General features: G+C 34.5%; 1 protein-coding gene across 14 annotated transcripts in view; it reads right to left on the bottom strand.

The window, feature by feature from the left end:
* LOC143255003 (neogenin-like) overlaps window positions 1–18205 on the bottom strand; it is a 144532-nt gene that overhangs the window by 101469 nt on the left and 24858 nt on the right. For 2 of the 14 annotated variants that reach the window (XM_076509972.1, XM_076509978.1), the window contains exon 1: window positions 7417–8067. The exons of the other annotated variants lie outside the window; for them this stretch is intronic. Coding sequence is in view for 1 of the 2 variants with exons in the window: in XM_076509978.1 (XP_076366093.1) it covers window positions 7417–7453 (37 nt within the window). In the remaining variant the exon portion in view is untranslated. Of the gene's footprint in view, window positions 1–7416; window positions 8068–18205 lie in introns of those variants that run through there. 14 annotated transcript variants of the gene reach the window in all.

The raw sequence follows: 18205 nt of genomic DNA, 5'->3' as shown, positions 1-18205 counted from the left end.
AAATAAAGGTAGATGTTTAAACATTTTGTTCAATATTTGGTAGATCTTTTATGTAATAAATATTTATTTAAAATATTTTATGTAAAGTAATTTTATGTAATAAATATTTATTTACAATATTTTATGTAAGGTACTTTTATGTAATAAATATTTATTTACAATATTTTATTATAAGGTACTTTTATGTAATAAATATTTATTTACAATATTTTAGGTAAGGTACTTTTATGTAATAAATATTTATTTACAATATTTTATGTAAGGTACTTTTATGTAATAAATATTTATTTACAATATTTTATTATAAGGTACTTTTATGTAATAAATATTTATTTACAATATTTTAGGTAAGGTACTTTTATATAATAAATATTTATTTACAATATTTTATGTAAGGTATTTTAGAAAAACAATGAATAAGACAAATGTGAATTGGTTTTATTTGGTGAAATCATTTTTTCCTTAGTTTTTGTTTGATAAATGAAGTAGAAGCTGAGATAAGGAATTGTGTAATTTAACTTAACAGCTAGTTTCTTTAAATTTTATTAAAACTAATTGGTTTGATTTGTAGTTTTCTTTCATATATATATATACATATATATTTATCGGGTTTGGTATATTTTTCACTATCAGCGACAAAATACATAAGTTTGAAAGAACTAATCACGCTTTATGCCGAAATGACGAACTTTAATTAGACGAATATTTAAGTTTGCAAATTTCAAGTTAATTAGTTTTATAAGTCAAGTCATCCTTATAAGGACAGCGAGGCTCTGAGATATTCAATTTATGCATCTGCAATCGGTCTTTCTCAAGGAGACTACAGATTAGAATTTAAGATAAATATTTCACGTTTTTCATTTGTGTGTGTCAGTCTTTATTCTGTGTTAAAGTCACGGTTTATTTCATGTGTCAAAGTGTTAGGACAAAGTTAAACATTTGATTTGAAGGCTACTTTTAGAGAACAGTGGAAGGTAAATCACAGGTGAAACATCAACGTTTTATTAATCTTCATATTTAGTACAGCAGAAACTCAGTGGAAGTGCCTGAGTTCAGTAAATAGTTAATATTTTGTGCCCCCTTTTGTTTCAATAACTGGAGACAGTCTTTCAGGCATTGTTACAACATATTTAACCAAAGTGTCCTTTAGGGCTTTACTCCAAATGCCTCCAAGTCTAGCATGGCCAGATGGTTAAGGCACTCGACTCGTAATCCGAGGGTCGCGGGTTAGAATCTCCGTCACACCAAACATGCTCGCCATTTCTGCTGTGGGGGCGTTATAAAGTTACTGTCAATCCCACTATTCGTTAAGAAAAGAGTAGCCAAGTGTTGGCAGTGAGTGGTAATGACTAGCTGCCTTCACTCTAGTCTTACACTGCTAAATTAGGGAGGGCTAGCGCAGATAGCCCTCGTGTAGCTTTGCATGAAATTATAAAAGAAACCCATTAAAACTCCAAATACCTCCAATACACTCTCCTAAAGTTTCTTTGGAGGTAACTTTCAATTTGTCAAGTTCTTTTAATATTAAATCCCAGATCTGCTCAACTAGGTTGAGATCGGGGCTCCATGGAGACCATTCCATCATTTGAATGACTCCAGTAGCTTCTTTCTTAACTAAGTAATTTCTGCGTAGGTTGGATGAGAGTTTGGGTTCATTATCTTCTTGAAAATACAATTCTTTACCAATGATACGTAAACCATTGGACATACCATGATGGATCAGCGTCTGATTATTCTTGTGCTGGTCCATTATTCTATCTATTTAACAAACATCTCTTGTCACTTCAACAGAAAAACACCCCCAAGCAATCATACTGCCTTCTTCATGCTTCATAGTAAATGCTATGCATTGAGGTAAGTATTTTTACTTTTCTTCCATTGAATTTACAACCTACCTTTTGAACCAAATATTTCACAATTGGACTCATCCATACATAATACACTTTTCCTATCATCAACAGTCCAGTTTGATACTTTTTAGCACATTTCAAACTCTTAACAATATTTGGTGATCAAAGTCAAGGCTTATTAACTGCTATACAACCAAACATTACATTCTTGTTAAGTATTTTTGATACTGTAGATCTAGACAATTTTCTGTCATTTACGTCATGCTTGAGATCAGTGACAGTCTTCTTTCTGTCCTGAAGGCTGCATTAACAAAGATACTTAACATCAGTATCACTGAGTTTAGGTGTTCTGTCTCTTCCTTTCCTAGTTTTAGATTTACTTGTCTCTTTCACACCATCTAGGATGTACTTGACAGCAGTTTCTTGGATAGTTCAACCAGCATCATGTTAAGCTTTTATACAAATTATTTGCTCTGCTAATGATTCTCTATGCTTTTTTCGGCCGTGGTATGAATACAAAGCTTAATATATAGTGTTAAAACTGTTATTACCAACGTTTATTTGTGGAGTGTTATTAAATTTATTTCTTCTAGCATATACCTGTACCATATGCAAATTTCTTGCTAGCTTCTTTCCACATAGTTAAGACACTACATAAGGTACTAAGACAGTGCAACGTATATGTTGCACGTGTATAGATGATGCGGTTTGCGTGCGTGTATATGTATATATTTGTTGCACATCTCTAGTTACATAGAACTCAATAGTCTTAATTGTTTTAGTGTCTGAAGATAAACCAGCCGTGTTTGCTACTTAATAAGTTTAATTAAACAATACTCTCTCTAAATTGTCCCCCCCCTCTGTGGCACAGCTGTATGTCTGAATATTAACATCACTAGAAACCGGATTTCGATACCTGTGTTGGGCAGAGCATAGATAGCTCATTGTGCAGCTTTGTGCTTAACTAAAAAAAATTCTCTAAATTATGAGCATCCGTAAATTATATCTCCTGGGGCTTTTTCATGGGAGAAGAATTTTTAATAAGAATTTTTGATAGAACGTAAGTAATAGTCAACCACACTGTATCAGCTATACCCTGTGCCGACGAGGCCTTTCGCTATCTACTAGGGCTCTTCATACATATTATTGGTCGGAACACTATTTACATTAGCTAACCGCTTAGCAACAGCTCCGTTCATGTAAAAAAAAATGTAATAAGTTGGTGAAGTGTAATTTTTCATCAGCTTTATTGATGTCACAATGAAGAGTTTTTGTTTGTTTTGGTGATAAGTACTTAGGTGCGCAATGGGTTATCTGTTGCTGTACCCACCAAGGGTAATAATGATTTTCAACACTATTATTTAATGTAAAACTATGCGTCAAATACTCTTTTAACCATTTACATTACTATGTCGTCATTACACAAACATAGGAAATAACAAACACATAACTTTATAACAATAGATGGCGCTATCATTAGATTTTCTTTCACATACGTTAAGAATGGGATTCGAGAAGAACTCACGTTCACGTGAAAAGGTGTGTGATTCACGAATAAAGATTCACAATTAATTAGATTCTTTCTCTGTATTTTAAAACAATGTGTTCTAAAGTGTTTCACCGTTGCGGAATATGATCTAGAAAACTGTAGTGTACAGAGTCCTTTCGTGAAACAGTGAGCTACACACACACACACACACACACACACACACATATATATATATATATATATATGATCTTTTCTTTCCTGTCTCTCTCTCGAATGAGTGAGGTTGCATATCAATCAGTATACAAAGTGATGACATTAGTTCAACAGTAGTACATAATTCTTTATTCACAGGTTAATACAGAGACGTAAATTATATGAAAAACACTTATCGTGATGAAATGGAATGGATTGAACAAGTAAAGCTAAATTTGAAACGTTTTGTTTGTTCAAGCGCAAAGCTATGCAGTGGGATATCTGTGCTGCGTATGTAGCGAGGATCGAACCTAAAATTATAGTGTTTTTAGTCCTCAAGCTTACCGCTGAGTCAATTGGTAGCTAAAATTTAACAACTGTTGTAAATAGCTAAATGTGTACACACACGCGCGCACACGTACACATCATTATTGTGTATTCCAATTAAACCTAAGCGTCAAGCTTTAAAATATCTAATTGGATCTGACTTTTCAATGAAGTTTGCAAAAGAAACAGTTAACACGCTTAAATGTTAATTTTAAAGATATGGACTGATAGGTATTAATATGTCCCTCGCTGATACAGCGGTAAGTTTACGGATTTACAACGCTAAAATCAGAGATTCGATTCATCTCGATGGACTCAGAACATAGTCCGATGTAGCTTTGCTATAAGAAAACACACACACACATAGGTATTAATATCAGTGAAACAGTAAATTGGAAAATAACATAGCTAGGACAAATTATACTTTATACTAGTTGAAAATATATCTACAACATAACTTCTAAAATATCCTTTGTTTGCTAGTAATTTGACTTGAAAACTAGCACGTCTGAAATGTAAAAAGTTAGAATGCCAAGGGACGAAGGTTACAAACAACGCTAACTTTCCAACTATTGTACATGCTTGAGTAAGAAAGCACATTATACTAATATAATAATAGATAAACAATGATTTATAAACATAAGTATTATGCTCCACTATCAATAAAATTCTTTCTTATGCTTATAAATCGTTGTTTGCCGACTTAAAAATGATCATTGCGCACGATACTTCATCTGTGTAGAAACCTGCAGAAGCTAAACTGCTGAATATTTCCGACAAAGATTGTCACTTGCAACTACAGGATATGGACACCAAATTTCTCGTGTATTGTTGTTGCATCTAAGAAAGAGGCTCAGACCACTCCCTCCTCCTCCAAAAAAATAAAGATTTAAATTCTAACAGCTAAACTTGGATAGAAACGCGCAGTGTAGCTTCATATAATACAGGTAACAGAAAAGGCACTAACAGATAGGGTCTAATCGATAAATCTAACCTCAACAAAAGGAACATTGCTGTGCATAGCCATAGGGTATAGCGCACGCATTCATATAACTGTAAAGCAGGCTATAGAAATTCCTAACGTATTCGTTCTGAGTCTTCTTGAAAAGGACGGATCATGTGTGAAAGCAAAAATGAAAACCAAAACCAAAAACGCGTGAAAAATGGCAACTGCTTAAACCCAACTGAGGCAATAAGTTCAAACATCTGACGGGTTTTATGACACAGTAAATTTCTTGTAGGAAAAAAAAAACAACTCCAGCGTTTCTGTAAGTCTAGAATAAATACTTAAGCAAATACAATAACAACGTAATTTCCTTTTCTGTTTTCAGAAAATAATTTTATAGGATCTGCTAAAATAAATGTAATAGCAGCGTTTAGAATAAAATGAAGAGAACTGATGTGCAACAAGTCGTATGAGTTAAAAACACATGTTCTAAAGTTTTTCAACACAAAAATTTATCTCTAAAATAAAACCTTCCATAGTTTGTGAGCTAAAGTAACGAATGAACAATGTTATTTTACGACAGTGTTATTTTTTTAAATTAAATCTTTATCCACAACTTGATGGCCCGGCATGGCCAGCTGGTCAGGCACTCAACTCGTAATCCGAGGGTCGCAGTCTGGAATCGCCATCACACGAAACATGCTCGCCCTTTCAGCCGTGGGGGCGTTATAATGTGACGGTCAATCCCACTATTCGTTGGTAAAAGAGTAGCCTAAGAGTTGGCGGTAGATGGTGATGACTAGCTGCCTTCCCTCTATCCTTGCACTGCTAAATTAGGAACGGCTAGCGCAGATAGCCTTCAAGTAGCTTTGCACGAAATTAAAAACAAACAAATACAATTTCATACTTTTTTGTGGCTTGCATTTTTTGTAAGTAATAAAGTGTTAACCTTGCTTTTCTGATTTGTTTGATTTATAAAGTGCCATAGCTTGGAAGAAGTTTGGTTTACTTTTCAGGTTTGCCTTTTTATATGTGTCGATAGTTTAAAAAGAAATTTGGTTTACTTTTTTCTTTAGTTAGTTACCTTCTTTTACATGTTTACTGATAATTTAAATGAGGTTCCATCTAATTCTCAGTTTCTCGGTTGTCTTTTACTTATATATTTAAATGAGGTTAAAAATCCGTATGTGCTTAGTGAAAATGGTGAAAAAAATGAACATTTTAACACTTATTACAACATTATATTACAGCATCGTTGATTTAAGATTTCAACCAACTCCTATGGTTACTAAACCAATAAAACAATCGGTCTTTACACATTACTTGCAAATTTTCAGTCATAGATATAGAAAACAAAACAAAACAAAATTTTAAAAACATAAGTGAGTTTTTTTTGCTTTTATAATTTTTTAACGAAGCTATTCCAGAGTTAAATATTCAGATCCATTTCTGATTTTTAAAAGACAGAGGAAAGAAAACTAGTTCATACCACTCATCACTACTACTGTTTGATCTAATAATGAAATTTGACAGTAAATCTTTTAACACTTTAACGCACCCACGGCAATGAAGCGTAGAGTACTATCACTTTCGATGTCTACGGGACCCAAACCACGGAATCTCAGCTTTACACTCTTAAACACTAACCACTGACTCGCTCTTGAGTTTAACAATAAATACTGGTAAATGGTAAAGTTATAGTTTTTAGAATACATACTTTTAGGAGTTTCAGTAGCTCCACTTAGTAGAATTTGTGACATGTTCAGCTATGTGAAGGTTCCATTAAAAATTTCTGGGCAGAATCGAATTCTGGTCAAAATATATCAAGTGAGGGGTTCTTTAAAATTTGGATATAGGATATTCGTGTTTTGGAATTTATGGATGGAAGTGCCTCTAAGGTTCAGTTTACTGTCGGCCCTACTTTTCAGCAACTGATCAGAGGAGATGCAATGACAAGCAGCCAACCAGTCAATACTACACTACCATCCTATATTTATGTGAAGTGGCTGACTATTATACCACTCTTATAACACACCCATGTCCTAAAGTACAGAAGACATTCTCTGGTACCGAAGGGGTTTAAACCCGAAACATACAACTATATTATACAGGACCAAACCGCGGTTTAGAAGTAGAAAGTATGATAATTAAACATTTTGTATTTTGGCTCACTCATTCACCAGAACTCTGAACTTCGCTGAAGAAATACACTACAAAATTTGACATAGGCCCGGCATGGCCAAGCGTGTTAAAGCGTGCGACTCGTAATCTGAGGGTCGCGGGTTCGCATCCTCATCGCGCCAAACATGCTCGCCCTTTCAGCCGTGGGGGCGTTATAATGTAACGGTCAATCCCACTATTCGTTGGTAAAAGAGTAGCCTAATAGTTGGCGGTGGGTGGTGATGACTAGCTGCCTTCTCTCTAGTCTTACACTGCTAAATTAGGGACGGCTAGTACAGATAGCCCTTGAGTAGCTTTGTGCGAAATTCAAAAACAAACAAGAAACAAACAAAAAAGAATTTGACACGAGTGTTAATTTTAGTAAGTTATTTCTGGTGAGAAAAAAGAACAAAAAGGTAAATAAATGTGATACTGTTAGTTTCTGAACTCACCCGCTATTCTGTTGCATAAATCATGGTGAGAAAACATCAAACACTACAGCTGTTGATATGAGAAGGCGGTTTCGGTATAGAAACCGAAATGTCGTTTCCTTTTCTTTCAACAGGTAGTTGCAGTCCATTAAATTCTCAAACCTACTAAGTCTAAAGTTCCACTAAAACAACTGCAATAGCTGTTACTTGAAAGTGGTCCCCCCCCCTGGTGGGTTAGTGATAAGTTTATGGACTTAAACGTTAAAATCCGGTGCCCAATAACCTGCGGTGGACAGAACGGAGATTGGGTAGCACTGCACTGAAGCGACGACGGTTTGAAAGTGTCCGTAACAACTCATTTTCCTGGATATTGTGTTTAGTGGCTCACTGGGAAAGATCCCTGGTCTAGAAAGGTGAGAACATCTTTCTAAGGTCATACAGTATACGAAACCCTTTCAGTCTCACCGTAGTTTATTGCTCCAATTTATGAACATATATTTTCAAGCACAATAGCAAGTTTCCAAATAAGAAACCAAAAAGGGGAACTACATTATAATTAAAAACGTTTCTATGGAAACTATTCTAAACAGCGTAACCATCGAATCCACAGTTGTTTCGACGATGAAAAGAACCTGAACCACCGACATTGAGATCGGGAATGTGCGCGAAGAAATATAACTAGACAGGGCGGAAAACATTTTTCCTAGCTAATCCTTTCCTTTTAATATCTGCTGTTGACAAGCGGGATGTTAAGAAATAGGCAGCAATGTTGAGCAATTGAACACGTGCACACCGTTTCATATTCATATTAGTTTTGGTTTTTCTCTCTCTTTAAGCTCCACAAACTACTTTTGATACTTAGTGAGAGACCAAGGTCTCACCTTAGTCAGCTCGGTTTTCGTTTTTGAAAATAAGTGTAAATAAACCTACAAAAAAGGAGCACTTTATTACAAGCCTTTCGACGACTGTCATATGCATATCTGGTATCCATATCCGGCCACCGAGAAGTTTTTTTTGTTTTATCACTAGTAAATGTACAGTCTACAGTGAAAATTTTTCACAAATGTTCAATGTAACTATGGTGTTTTAACGTTTAAATCGACATGTATTTCGGTTTCGTATAACAGGCACGTGATTGAAGTACCCATTGTTTGTGTGTGTAATCTGTTAGTTGGTTTGTTTTTTTTAATTTCGCACAAAGCTACTCGAGGGCTATTTGTGCTAGCCGTCCCTAATTTAGTAGTGTAAGACTAGAGGGAAGGCAGCTAGTTATCACCACCCACCGCCAACTCTTGGGCTACTCTTTTACCAACGAATAGTAGGATTGACCGTCCAATTATAACGCCCCCACGGCTGAAAGGGCGAGCATGTTTGGCGCGACGGCGATGCAAACCCGCGACCCTCAGATTACGAGTCGCACGCCTTAACACGCTTGGCCATGCCGGGCCTGAAGTACCTATTGATACTTTCTTTAAAAAAAAAAACGTGCTGTGTGTCAATAACACTGACTGAAAGATTTTTAAAACTACACATGTGTTGTCTTTCGACATTAACTAAGAGTTTTTTATGATTATACATATTACGAATGTCATTTTAATATTTTATGAAAGATGAGAAAACTATAGCATCCATTTGAGTAACTCGTTATATTTTTAACATTTGTATAAACTCAAAACGACTCTGTAATTTTATCTCGTTAAAAATATTGTTTTTGTGTAAAATCACTAACAGTTATAAAGTAAATATTTGTATTAAGAAAAGAAAGAACTGTTCAGTTTCATTAAAAATAAAAGAAAAAAGAAATATGAAATGATTTCATTTTTACTTTGACAATTTTTAGCCTGAACGATCCATGGACCCAGACCGACCAGACACACCAAGGTTCAACTTTAGCCATCCTTAGTTTATAACTACAGACAGTGGCACAGCGGTTATGTCTGAGGATTTACAACACTAGAAACCGGGTTTCGATACTCTTGGAAGGAAGAACAGAAATAGTCCATTGAGCAGCTTTGTGCTTAACTTCAAAGAAACAAACTACAGCTTAAAGAAGAGTAAAGGGTCGGCCTTATTTATGTGGCTGCTTTAAACTGAATAACAGGGTTTTCTGTCATAAAGCCATACAGTTAACAGTGTGGAGTGTATTTAATGATATATAGCAGTTCGAACTTGGCACCCCTGAAAAGCACGGTAACCACGTTAACGTCAGGCTCGGAATATTATCATTGAAAAACATAAAGTTATTGCACAAAGCAAATAACAATTTGAAAACAGTCTATACATATTATTTCTAATGTCTGAACATCACCGAGTGAAGTTTTGAACTGATATCGAATACAATCGTTCTGATAACATTAAAACCCTACAGAAAAATGCACTAACCCTAACTATTCAGAATTAATTATCATTAATCTTAGCAGCACCCCTATCACTCAAAAACTTTACTAAAATTAATCTGGTTAACCCTTATATAAAACTCAAACTGAATTATGATTAAGCCCGACACAGTCCTTGAAATAACAACAAATAGATAAAATACTCTAATAAAAGTTATTTGCTGTAGTTTAGAAGGTTACCAGTTATTGTTTTGATAGCGGAACCAACCAGTCGGCTAAACACTGGGGACTTACTATCCCACATGGTTTTACATAAATGTGAAAAACTACAGACTGAAACACGCTGTTATACCATCTTACTTTATAATAGGCCCCGGTATGGCCAAGTGGTTAAGTCACTCGATCATAATCTGAGGGTCTCGGGCTCGAATCCTCGTCACACCAAATATGCTCGCCCTTTCAGCCGTGGAAGCGTAATAATGTGACGATCAATCGCACTATTCGTTAGTAAAAGAGTAGCCCAAGAGTTGGCGGTGGGTGGTGATGCCTAGCTGCCTTCCATCTAGTCTTATACTGCTAAATTAGGGACGGCTAGCGCAGATGTAGCTTTACGCGAAATCCAAAACAAACCAAACAAACAATAACCCTAAAATATAGTGAACAATTTCATATACAGCCGACAGCATATTCCAATTTGCTTATGATAAAGTTAGCATTACCATAACAACTTAGATTTCGGAAGGTTATTTTACATTTTATTTCCCGATAAAACGTTTCAAGGTTTCAACTAAACGCATCTTGAACGTATTACACTTTTTATCTTGTATGTAGTTTCTCAGCGTCGAATGATGTTCTAAAACTATTTTCAAACAGGTTTCTTAAAACAGTCACTGTTAAAGTAAATAGAGCTAAACAAATGAGTCACTGTTAAAGTGAATAGAGCTAAACAAAAGAGTAACTGTTAAAGTAACTAGAGCTAAGCAAATGAGTCACTGTTAAAGTAAATAGAGCTAAACAAATGAGTCACTGTTAAAGTAAATAGAGCTAAACAAATGAGTCAATGCTAAAGTAAATAGAGCTAAACAAAAGAGTCACTGTTAAAGTAAATAGAGCTAAGCAAAAGAGTAACTGTTAAAGTAAATAGAGCTAAACAAATGAGTCACTATTAAAGTAAATAGAGCTAAACAAAAGAGTCACTGTTAAAGTAACTAGAGCTAAGCAAAAGAGTCACTGTTAAAGTAACTAGAGCTAAGCAAAAGAGTAACTGCTAAAGTAAATAGAGCTAAACAAATGAGTCAATGCTAAAGTAAATAGAGCTAAACAAAAGAGTCACTGTTAAAGTAAATAGAGCTAAGCAAAAGAGTAACTGTTAAAGTAAATAGAGCTAAGCAAAAGAGTAACTGTTAAAGTAAATAGAGCTAAACAAATGAGTCACTATTAAAGTAAATAGAGCTAAACAAAAGAGTCACTGTTAAAGTAACTAGAGCTAAGCAAAAGAGTCACTGTTAAAGTAACTAGAGCTAAGCAAAAGAGTAACTGTTAAAGTAAATAGAGCTAAACAAATGAGTCAATGCTAAAGTAAATAGAGCTAAACAAAAGAGTCACTGTTAAAGTAAATAGAGCTAAGCAAAAGAGTAACTGTTAAAGTAAATAGAGCTAAACAAAAGAGTCACTATTAAAGTAAATAGAGCTAAACAAATGAGTCACTGTTAAAGTAAATAGACTTCTATTCTTGTATATTTATTTTATTATCTGTCGACTACACCTTAAGTTACCATTAAACAATCTACTGGATTACAAATGAGTTTCCACTCATTATGTATGTTCTACACACGTGTTTATAAGAGACGAAAACTGCAAATGAGACGAACAAATATATTCATCTTCTCCGTTTATTTTTTTACCGAGTGAATCTCATTTTTCAAAACCATTAATTTTCTTTCCAACATATTTACAACGTTTCTTTCTATGCGCTGTTCTATAGAAGGAAAAACAGCGGTTAAGACTCTTGATAGTGGGGAACTTGCAGATGCGAATTAATTAGATAACCTTCCAGCTTCTACTTCTAAACATAGAGTTCGCTGAGTTTGCTCTTAAGAAATTAACAGTAAAAGGTGACGTCAATCAACCGTTTCGTAAATAGTTGCGCTACTGGTGGAACTGTAACTGGCGAAGTTTACAGTGAATAGAATTCAAACTATGCCAAGAAGGTATCGGGAGCTAGGGGTCTCTGATATGAGGTTGTGTATACGTCGTCCTTCAATTATTTCATTTTCTGCACTTGAGGGCGTTCCTCCACTTTTAACGTTGTCGGAGCTCAGAAAATTCTACATAGTTTCACTACGACGATAAAAGAGGGCTTTTAATGTTTATTAGTGCAATACTGATGTGTTTGCTTGTTTTTAATTTTCGCACAAAGCTACACGAGGACTATCGGTTTTAGCCGTTCCTAATTTAGCAGTATAAGACTAGAAGGAAGGCAGCTAGTCATCACCAACCATTGCCAACTCTTTAGCTACACTTTTACCAATGAATTGTGGGATTGATCGTCACATTATGACGCCCACATGGCTGAAAAGGCAAGCATGTTTGGTGTGAGGTGGATTCGAACCCAAGACCCTCATACTACGAGTCGAGTGCCTTAACCACTTGGCTGTGCCAGGCCGCAATATTGATATGCGAAGAGTAGTAATAATAGTAAGTGAATCAGCCTATATGAGAAAAACAATTCGCCTAATTCGATAATTTTAGAATTAATCCAATACTACCAATAAGAAATGTGGGAAATATCTCTTATGTCTTAATTTGATGTTTATTAAATATTTATATTTGGTTACAGTTGCTCAAATTTTATCGTTTTACGCTATTATAGAGCATTCCATACTAACAAGTTAAATAAAGTGTGACTGTTTCATCAGTTTCCAAGGGAATATACGACTCATATTATATTAATGTAAATTGGATTTTGTAACAATGCAACCTGCTAAATCGGAAGGCTATAAACGCTTGTTTAAAGGACGGATATTAATTGTTACGTAGGGTCATATGACGAATAATGGAGATATATAATCACACATTTCAGTTAGTTTTCAGAAGTTTAAAAGAAATTTGCTTTGTGTTAAGCATCAATTTGTAATTGCATCTCATATAAATATATATAATATATATATATATGTATAGATTGAGAGAGAGGATATTGATACTGAAAAGGTAAGTTAATTATTATTACCAATTTTATTTATTCAATTATTCATCATGTGAGACTAGCGAACGGAGGTTAAGATTGATAGACGGTGTATCCCAACCGCAATGTTGGTCCTACTTAAATAGTCACCTCCAAACCAAGGGTACATTAATATGTGTAAAGGCGCGTTTTTTCTAATCTGGACGTCACATCATGCGTTTATATATTAATAAACAGGTCAGGAACTTTCAAGGTTCATCAGTTTTGAATTTCGAAATACTGACCAGTAGGAAGGAAAATAGTCAGCAGTAACCGTCGACTCAACAGCTTCGATGAGAATAATGGGACTGACTGTCACCTCTATAGTGTGACCACAGCTGAAAAAAAAAAAGTAAAATGAGGGGCAAAGCCATACCGGTGATATAGGATATGTCCTCTCTAAAAATGTTGTATTCTTCAACCGAAAATGTTGCATCTCATGGTGTTTGAGGCTGTTTTTATAATTTTTAAATTGGCTTTTTACCTATTTATAGTTGTTACTTAAGAGCTACAATCACCCTTGTCTACATGCATGTTACAAGTTACAAGTTACCCCGATATTTAACTATAAATTATCTGACCGTATTCATTTGAAATGACATTTGACCTTTTTAAGTTTTGGCCAAACATTCCCATAAGGATGCAAGATTGGTCATTTTTCGTTTGTTTGATGATGGCTACGAAAACGTGAACATTTATTTATTTATTTAGTTTCAACATTGGTCATTTGCACAGACACACAAATGTTGTAGCAAAAAACGTGGAGAGCTCTTAATCAGTTTATACCCCTATCGGCAAGTCTGAGAATTCACATAACTAAAAACCTGGTTTAGATATTTGTGGTGGGCACACATATTAGCCCACTATGCAGCTCTGCGCTTGACAACAAATAAACTCGAAGCCACAGTGCGTTATGTCTTTGTACTCATGTTCCGTGTTTAGTGTTAACACACAGCACTGTATTTCTTAAACTGGCAGCCCACCTTAAAAGCTGACAGAAATTTTTATTTGATATTTTCAAACTGAACGACACCTTAAGTGACATATGGACTAAGCGACAATGTCAGACGTTCCTAAAGTTCAGAAATAGAACTAGTGAGCAGTACCCACCATCTAATATATCGATGTTTTTAATCGAATAGCAGTATTAACTGTTACACTCGTACAACTCCATAACTGTAAGTTTCCAGCGTTATATCGTGAGGCGAATCTTAAACCCTGTTTTGAACCCTCTAATTCACAACCAGGAGCCTTAACCATTAGGCCACGCCTGATTCCCTTTTCCCCAACTAACAGTCAGAAGTCTTAGGCTATGAGTTTTGAATAATAAAGTTTGTTTTTTGGAAACGTTTCCAAAATTGTCCAACCACAGTGACAGTCCTTACCTGGCTTTGTGTAAGTACACATTTAATAATGAAACCTTATCGTTCCAATAGCAGTTTTAACTTATCTTTCTTATATGTTGTAACTCAAAATAGACATGATTTGTATAACAAAGGCATTTTCCACAACTGTGTCAATTTAAGAAATTCCAAATTTCTAGTTTAATTGTCATACTGTTTTTAGTTATCAAATGACAGAAAAGAAAGAACAATATTTATATTAAGGTGACAGATGTGTTAACAGCTGTATTAACACATCTAAACGTAGTATTGTTCGAATTATATGCTTCAAGTTTCTATAGATCTTGTTATACAAATCATGTCTATTTACTGCTTGTATGTCTTCATTGTTACTGCTGTCGTTATGTTGTTCATCATTATTACCAAACTATCCTACTAAGTTTGGTAATAATGATGAACAGCATAACGACAGCAGTAACAATGGACATTTGGCACGTGCGTATAGTTTGGTAGATGATAAGAAACGACGATTTCCCGTACTTTGAGTTCATTCCAACAAATTTAAAGCACAGAAATGAATAAAAACACCCATAACTCGAGCGCTCTGGTTTTTATTCATTTCTATCACTATTTCTTGAATCTACGTGTTTTTCCAACATCATGAAGTTTGAGATAGAAAATTATTATATTATTAAAGTATATATGTGGTAATACCTCCTAACAGTGACTGTTATTTATATATAACTGGAATATCAACAACTATATTTCATGCTGACTTGGAATAAAAAAAGTCTACAATTGTTAACAGATCCAAACTGATCAGTTCTTTTTATCACAGAAATAATTAAAAGTTATATTTTTGATAAACTTCAACATTTGTTTTCCCCTACATCTATAAACTCCCTTCATCTTCTAATAAAAGTTCTTCAACTTTTATATATATAAAACTAGCCGAGACTCTTGGTACCTGTTAAGGAAACAGAAATTGTAATAAAGACAATTTTAGATAATGTTTCTCTTCCTTCTTTGTTTTTTCATTAAATTTCTAATGATTTCTTTAGCTGATAATTGCATTATCTGCTCTGTGGAAGATAATAATCAACTGATTAATTACTTGTGTTTTTAAATTTAAATCCAAAAGTCTGTTAAAAAAAGTGGAAGTGTGACACATCTCATGGTGTTTTTGTCTTCCTTCTCAGACGAAAACCCTAAAATAAAATAACTCATGTATCCTGTCAAACAGTTTCCCAAATATCATACAAACAGTTATGATAATCAAGCCATTCAACTGTGGATGATGGATGCTAACGTGCGCATATAATGAATGAATCATCTTTTATCAATAATAACTTGTGATAAATTAGTAAGTTTTCTTTTTTACTGTTAACATTTTAGTTATATAATTTAAGCATAATGGAAAACTATAACGAAAATCCTAAAGGTTCCAAGAAGATTTGGCTTTTATTAAAGTACACATAACTTTGTATATTTCTTCACATGCAGAAAATTCCAAAGAATTTAAACCAACGTTAGATATACTTCGTAAAGAATATTGTGGTTTGGGTTTGCAAGTGTAAAATAATAATTACATTCAAATAAACCTCGTGTATGTTTGATTATATGCTAAAAATTCTTATTAATAATGAGTTAATTGGTGGCTAATGCGCAATAAAGCTTGTAATCTTTGACATTCAATAGCAGTTCTAATAGAACTGGAACTTTGTGTCAAAGAAAGTAGTTTTGAAGGACCTGGAACTTCGTAAAAACTAAAGTATTTCTATTGAACATGTAGTTTTGTGTGAAGTAAACTAGTTCTAATGGCTCTGGAACTCAAGTGTGGTTAGTCCTCAGTAAATAAGATGAGAGTCATTTCCAGAAAATAGTTTTATTATAAATTTGGAGCTCATGTTCATCACAGATTCAAGACAACAAGGTTTGGTAAATCAAAGAACTAATTCATCATCTCCTTAATTTCTTGTTGTTTCTGCACGTTTCCTATCTGCTTTATTACTCTTGCGTGTTAACGTTCAACTTTAGCTTTGGTACAATGCACTGTGCATACTAAATACAGCAATTCATTACATGGCAATTAAGTATGTAGGAGAGGGTGAGAAATAAAATGAACAGCGTAATAAAACTGTCCATTATAAGTGTCTCTGCCTTATCATAATTTGTTATCGTATATATATATCATATTATAATCGTCTCTTAAAGTGTATGAGGGAAATTAAGTGCATATTATTACGAGAAAAAAGCAAAAACAAATTGAGTATCTCAGACAAAACGTGAAAGTTAATTTTAAACATGTCATAGTAAGATAATGTAAGAAGTAAGCAAGAAATGATAATATATATATTTGTTTATCGTGATTTAACTACTCTAATCTACTATGTATGTCTTAAAAAATTTCAGAAATAATCAGAATAAACTCGATTACTTTGGAGAGTTTCAGACACGTTTACAGTCGAAATAACATTTCTTTAAAATGCTTCAAATGAACTTCGTACGAGAACGTGTTATTTTTTCTTTAGGTTAAGGAACGTGTCACATTTCAACCAACAAGCATGCCATATGTGATTAGGATAAGAGCAACAAGATATCACTTCCCAGAATAGTTCGTGTTAAGTACTTATGTTGTTGTTTTTTCACCATCGTTCAATGAGTTTTCTTATTCCCAATGTGATAAACTTCAGATGTGATGTTAGAAGCCCAACTGAGCACAGAAGCTTTAAATTCTTTATCTGAACTTAGTGTTTAGAAAATCTGTACTCGTAAGGACTAGAAAGGTAAAATTCAATGGATGTTAGGTCCTTCCTAACTATATGTTGCATAGGGAAGGACTCCCCATCCGAACTTATCTGTTCTGGTCGTTAAATGATGACCAATATTGAGCCTGGCATTGTTATGTTGTACGAAAAGACCTAGCAACGAACGGATATTTACCTATTTATACGAATATTCCAGTACACGCAAAATCAAATCTCGTTTATTTCCGTAAACTCCATGTATACGAGGTGCTACCAAAAAGTTCTAAGACTTCACTTTTATTCCGAAGAATAATGTACATACATTAGTATTATGTGCTATAACTTTTAAAGTAATCACCCCAAACTGATACACACTTGTTCCAACGTTTCTGTTATTGTCAGAAGCAATGCTGGAAGTCTTCAACTGTCATACGACTAGGTTCTGTTATCACATTACTATGGATGGTTGGAGTGTCATCAAATCTCTTTCCTTTTAAATTAATTTTGATTTTTGGGACAAAAAAAATCACACGGGGCAAGATCGGGACAGTACGGGAGATGTGGTGCCACAGGAATGTTTTTTCTGCGAAAACTTACTGAACGGACACAGCAGTGTGTGATGTCCGTTGTCCTAATGAAGAAACCAGTGACCATTCTCCCACAGCTCGTGGCGGTTTCTTCTAACTTTGTCTCTTAAGCAAATTAAGACCTCTTTATAAAAGGCCTGGCTAACTATCTCTAACCTTACCGACCGTTTCATCAGTGGATGATGCCGACGGTTGCCCAGAACGTGGATCATCTCTGACCGATTCCCGGCCATCTTGTAAGCGTTTTATTTACTGATAAACGACAGCCTAACGTAAACAGTCATCACCAAAGGCAGTTCTTAACATTTCGAGGATTTCTATTTCTCCTTTACCATTTTGCACACAAAACTTGATACAAACACGTTGCTTTTCTTGTCTGTTCATTTTTATTACGACAGGGGTAAGAGATACGTCTGTCTTTGAACACGTTTCTTCGCAACATGGATGTGAGGTCTAGAGAAATGGCTTGTTCGTGGGGTAGAATACTATTTGTACATTGTACACACCTCAGTGTGCACTAACTGCAACAGAAAGCCTCTTCCACGCATAAAAATTAATTAGGCCCCCTTATATT

Source organism: Tachypleus tridentatus, chromosome 7, assembly GCF_004210375.1.
Source record: "Tachypleus tridentatus isolate NWPU-2018 chromosome 7, ASM421037v1, whole genome shotgun sequence".
Lineage (NCBI taxonomy): Eukaryota > Metazoa > Arthropoda > Merostomata > Xiphosura > Limulidae > Tachypleus > Tachypleus tridentatus.
The sequence above is the reverse complement of the archived record's forward strand: the minus strand, read 5'-3'. Positions and strand labels throughout refer to the sequence as shown.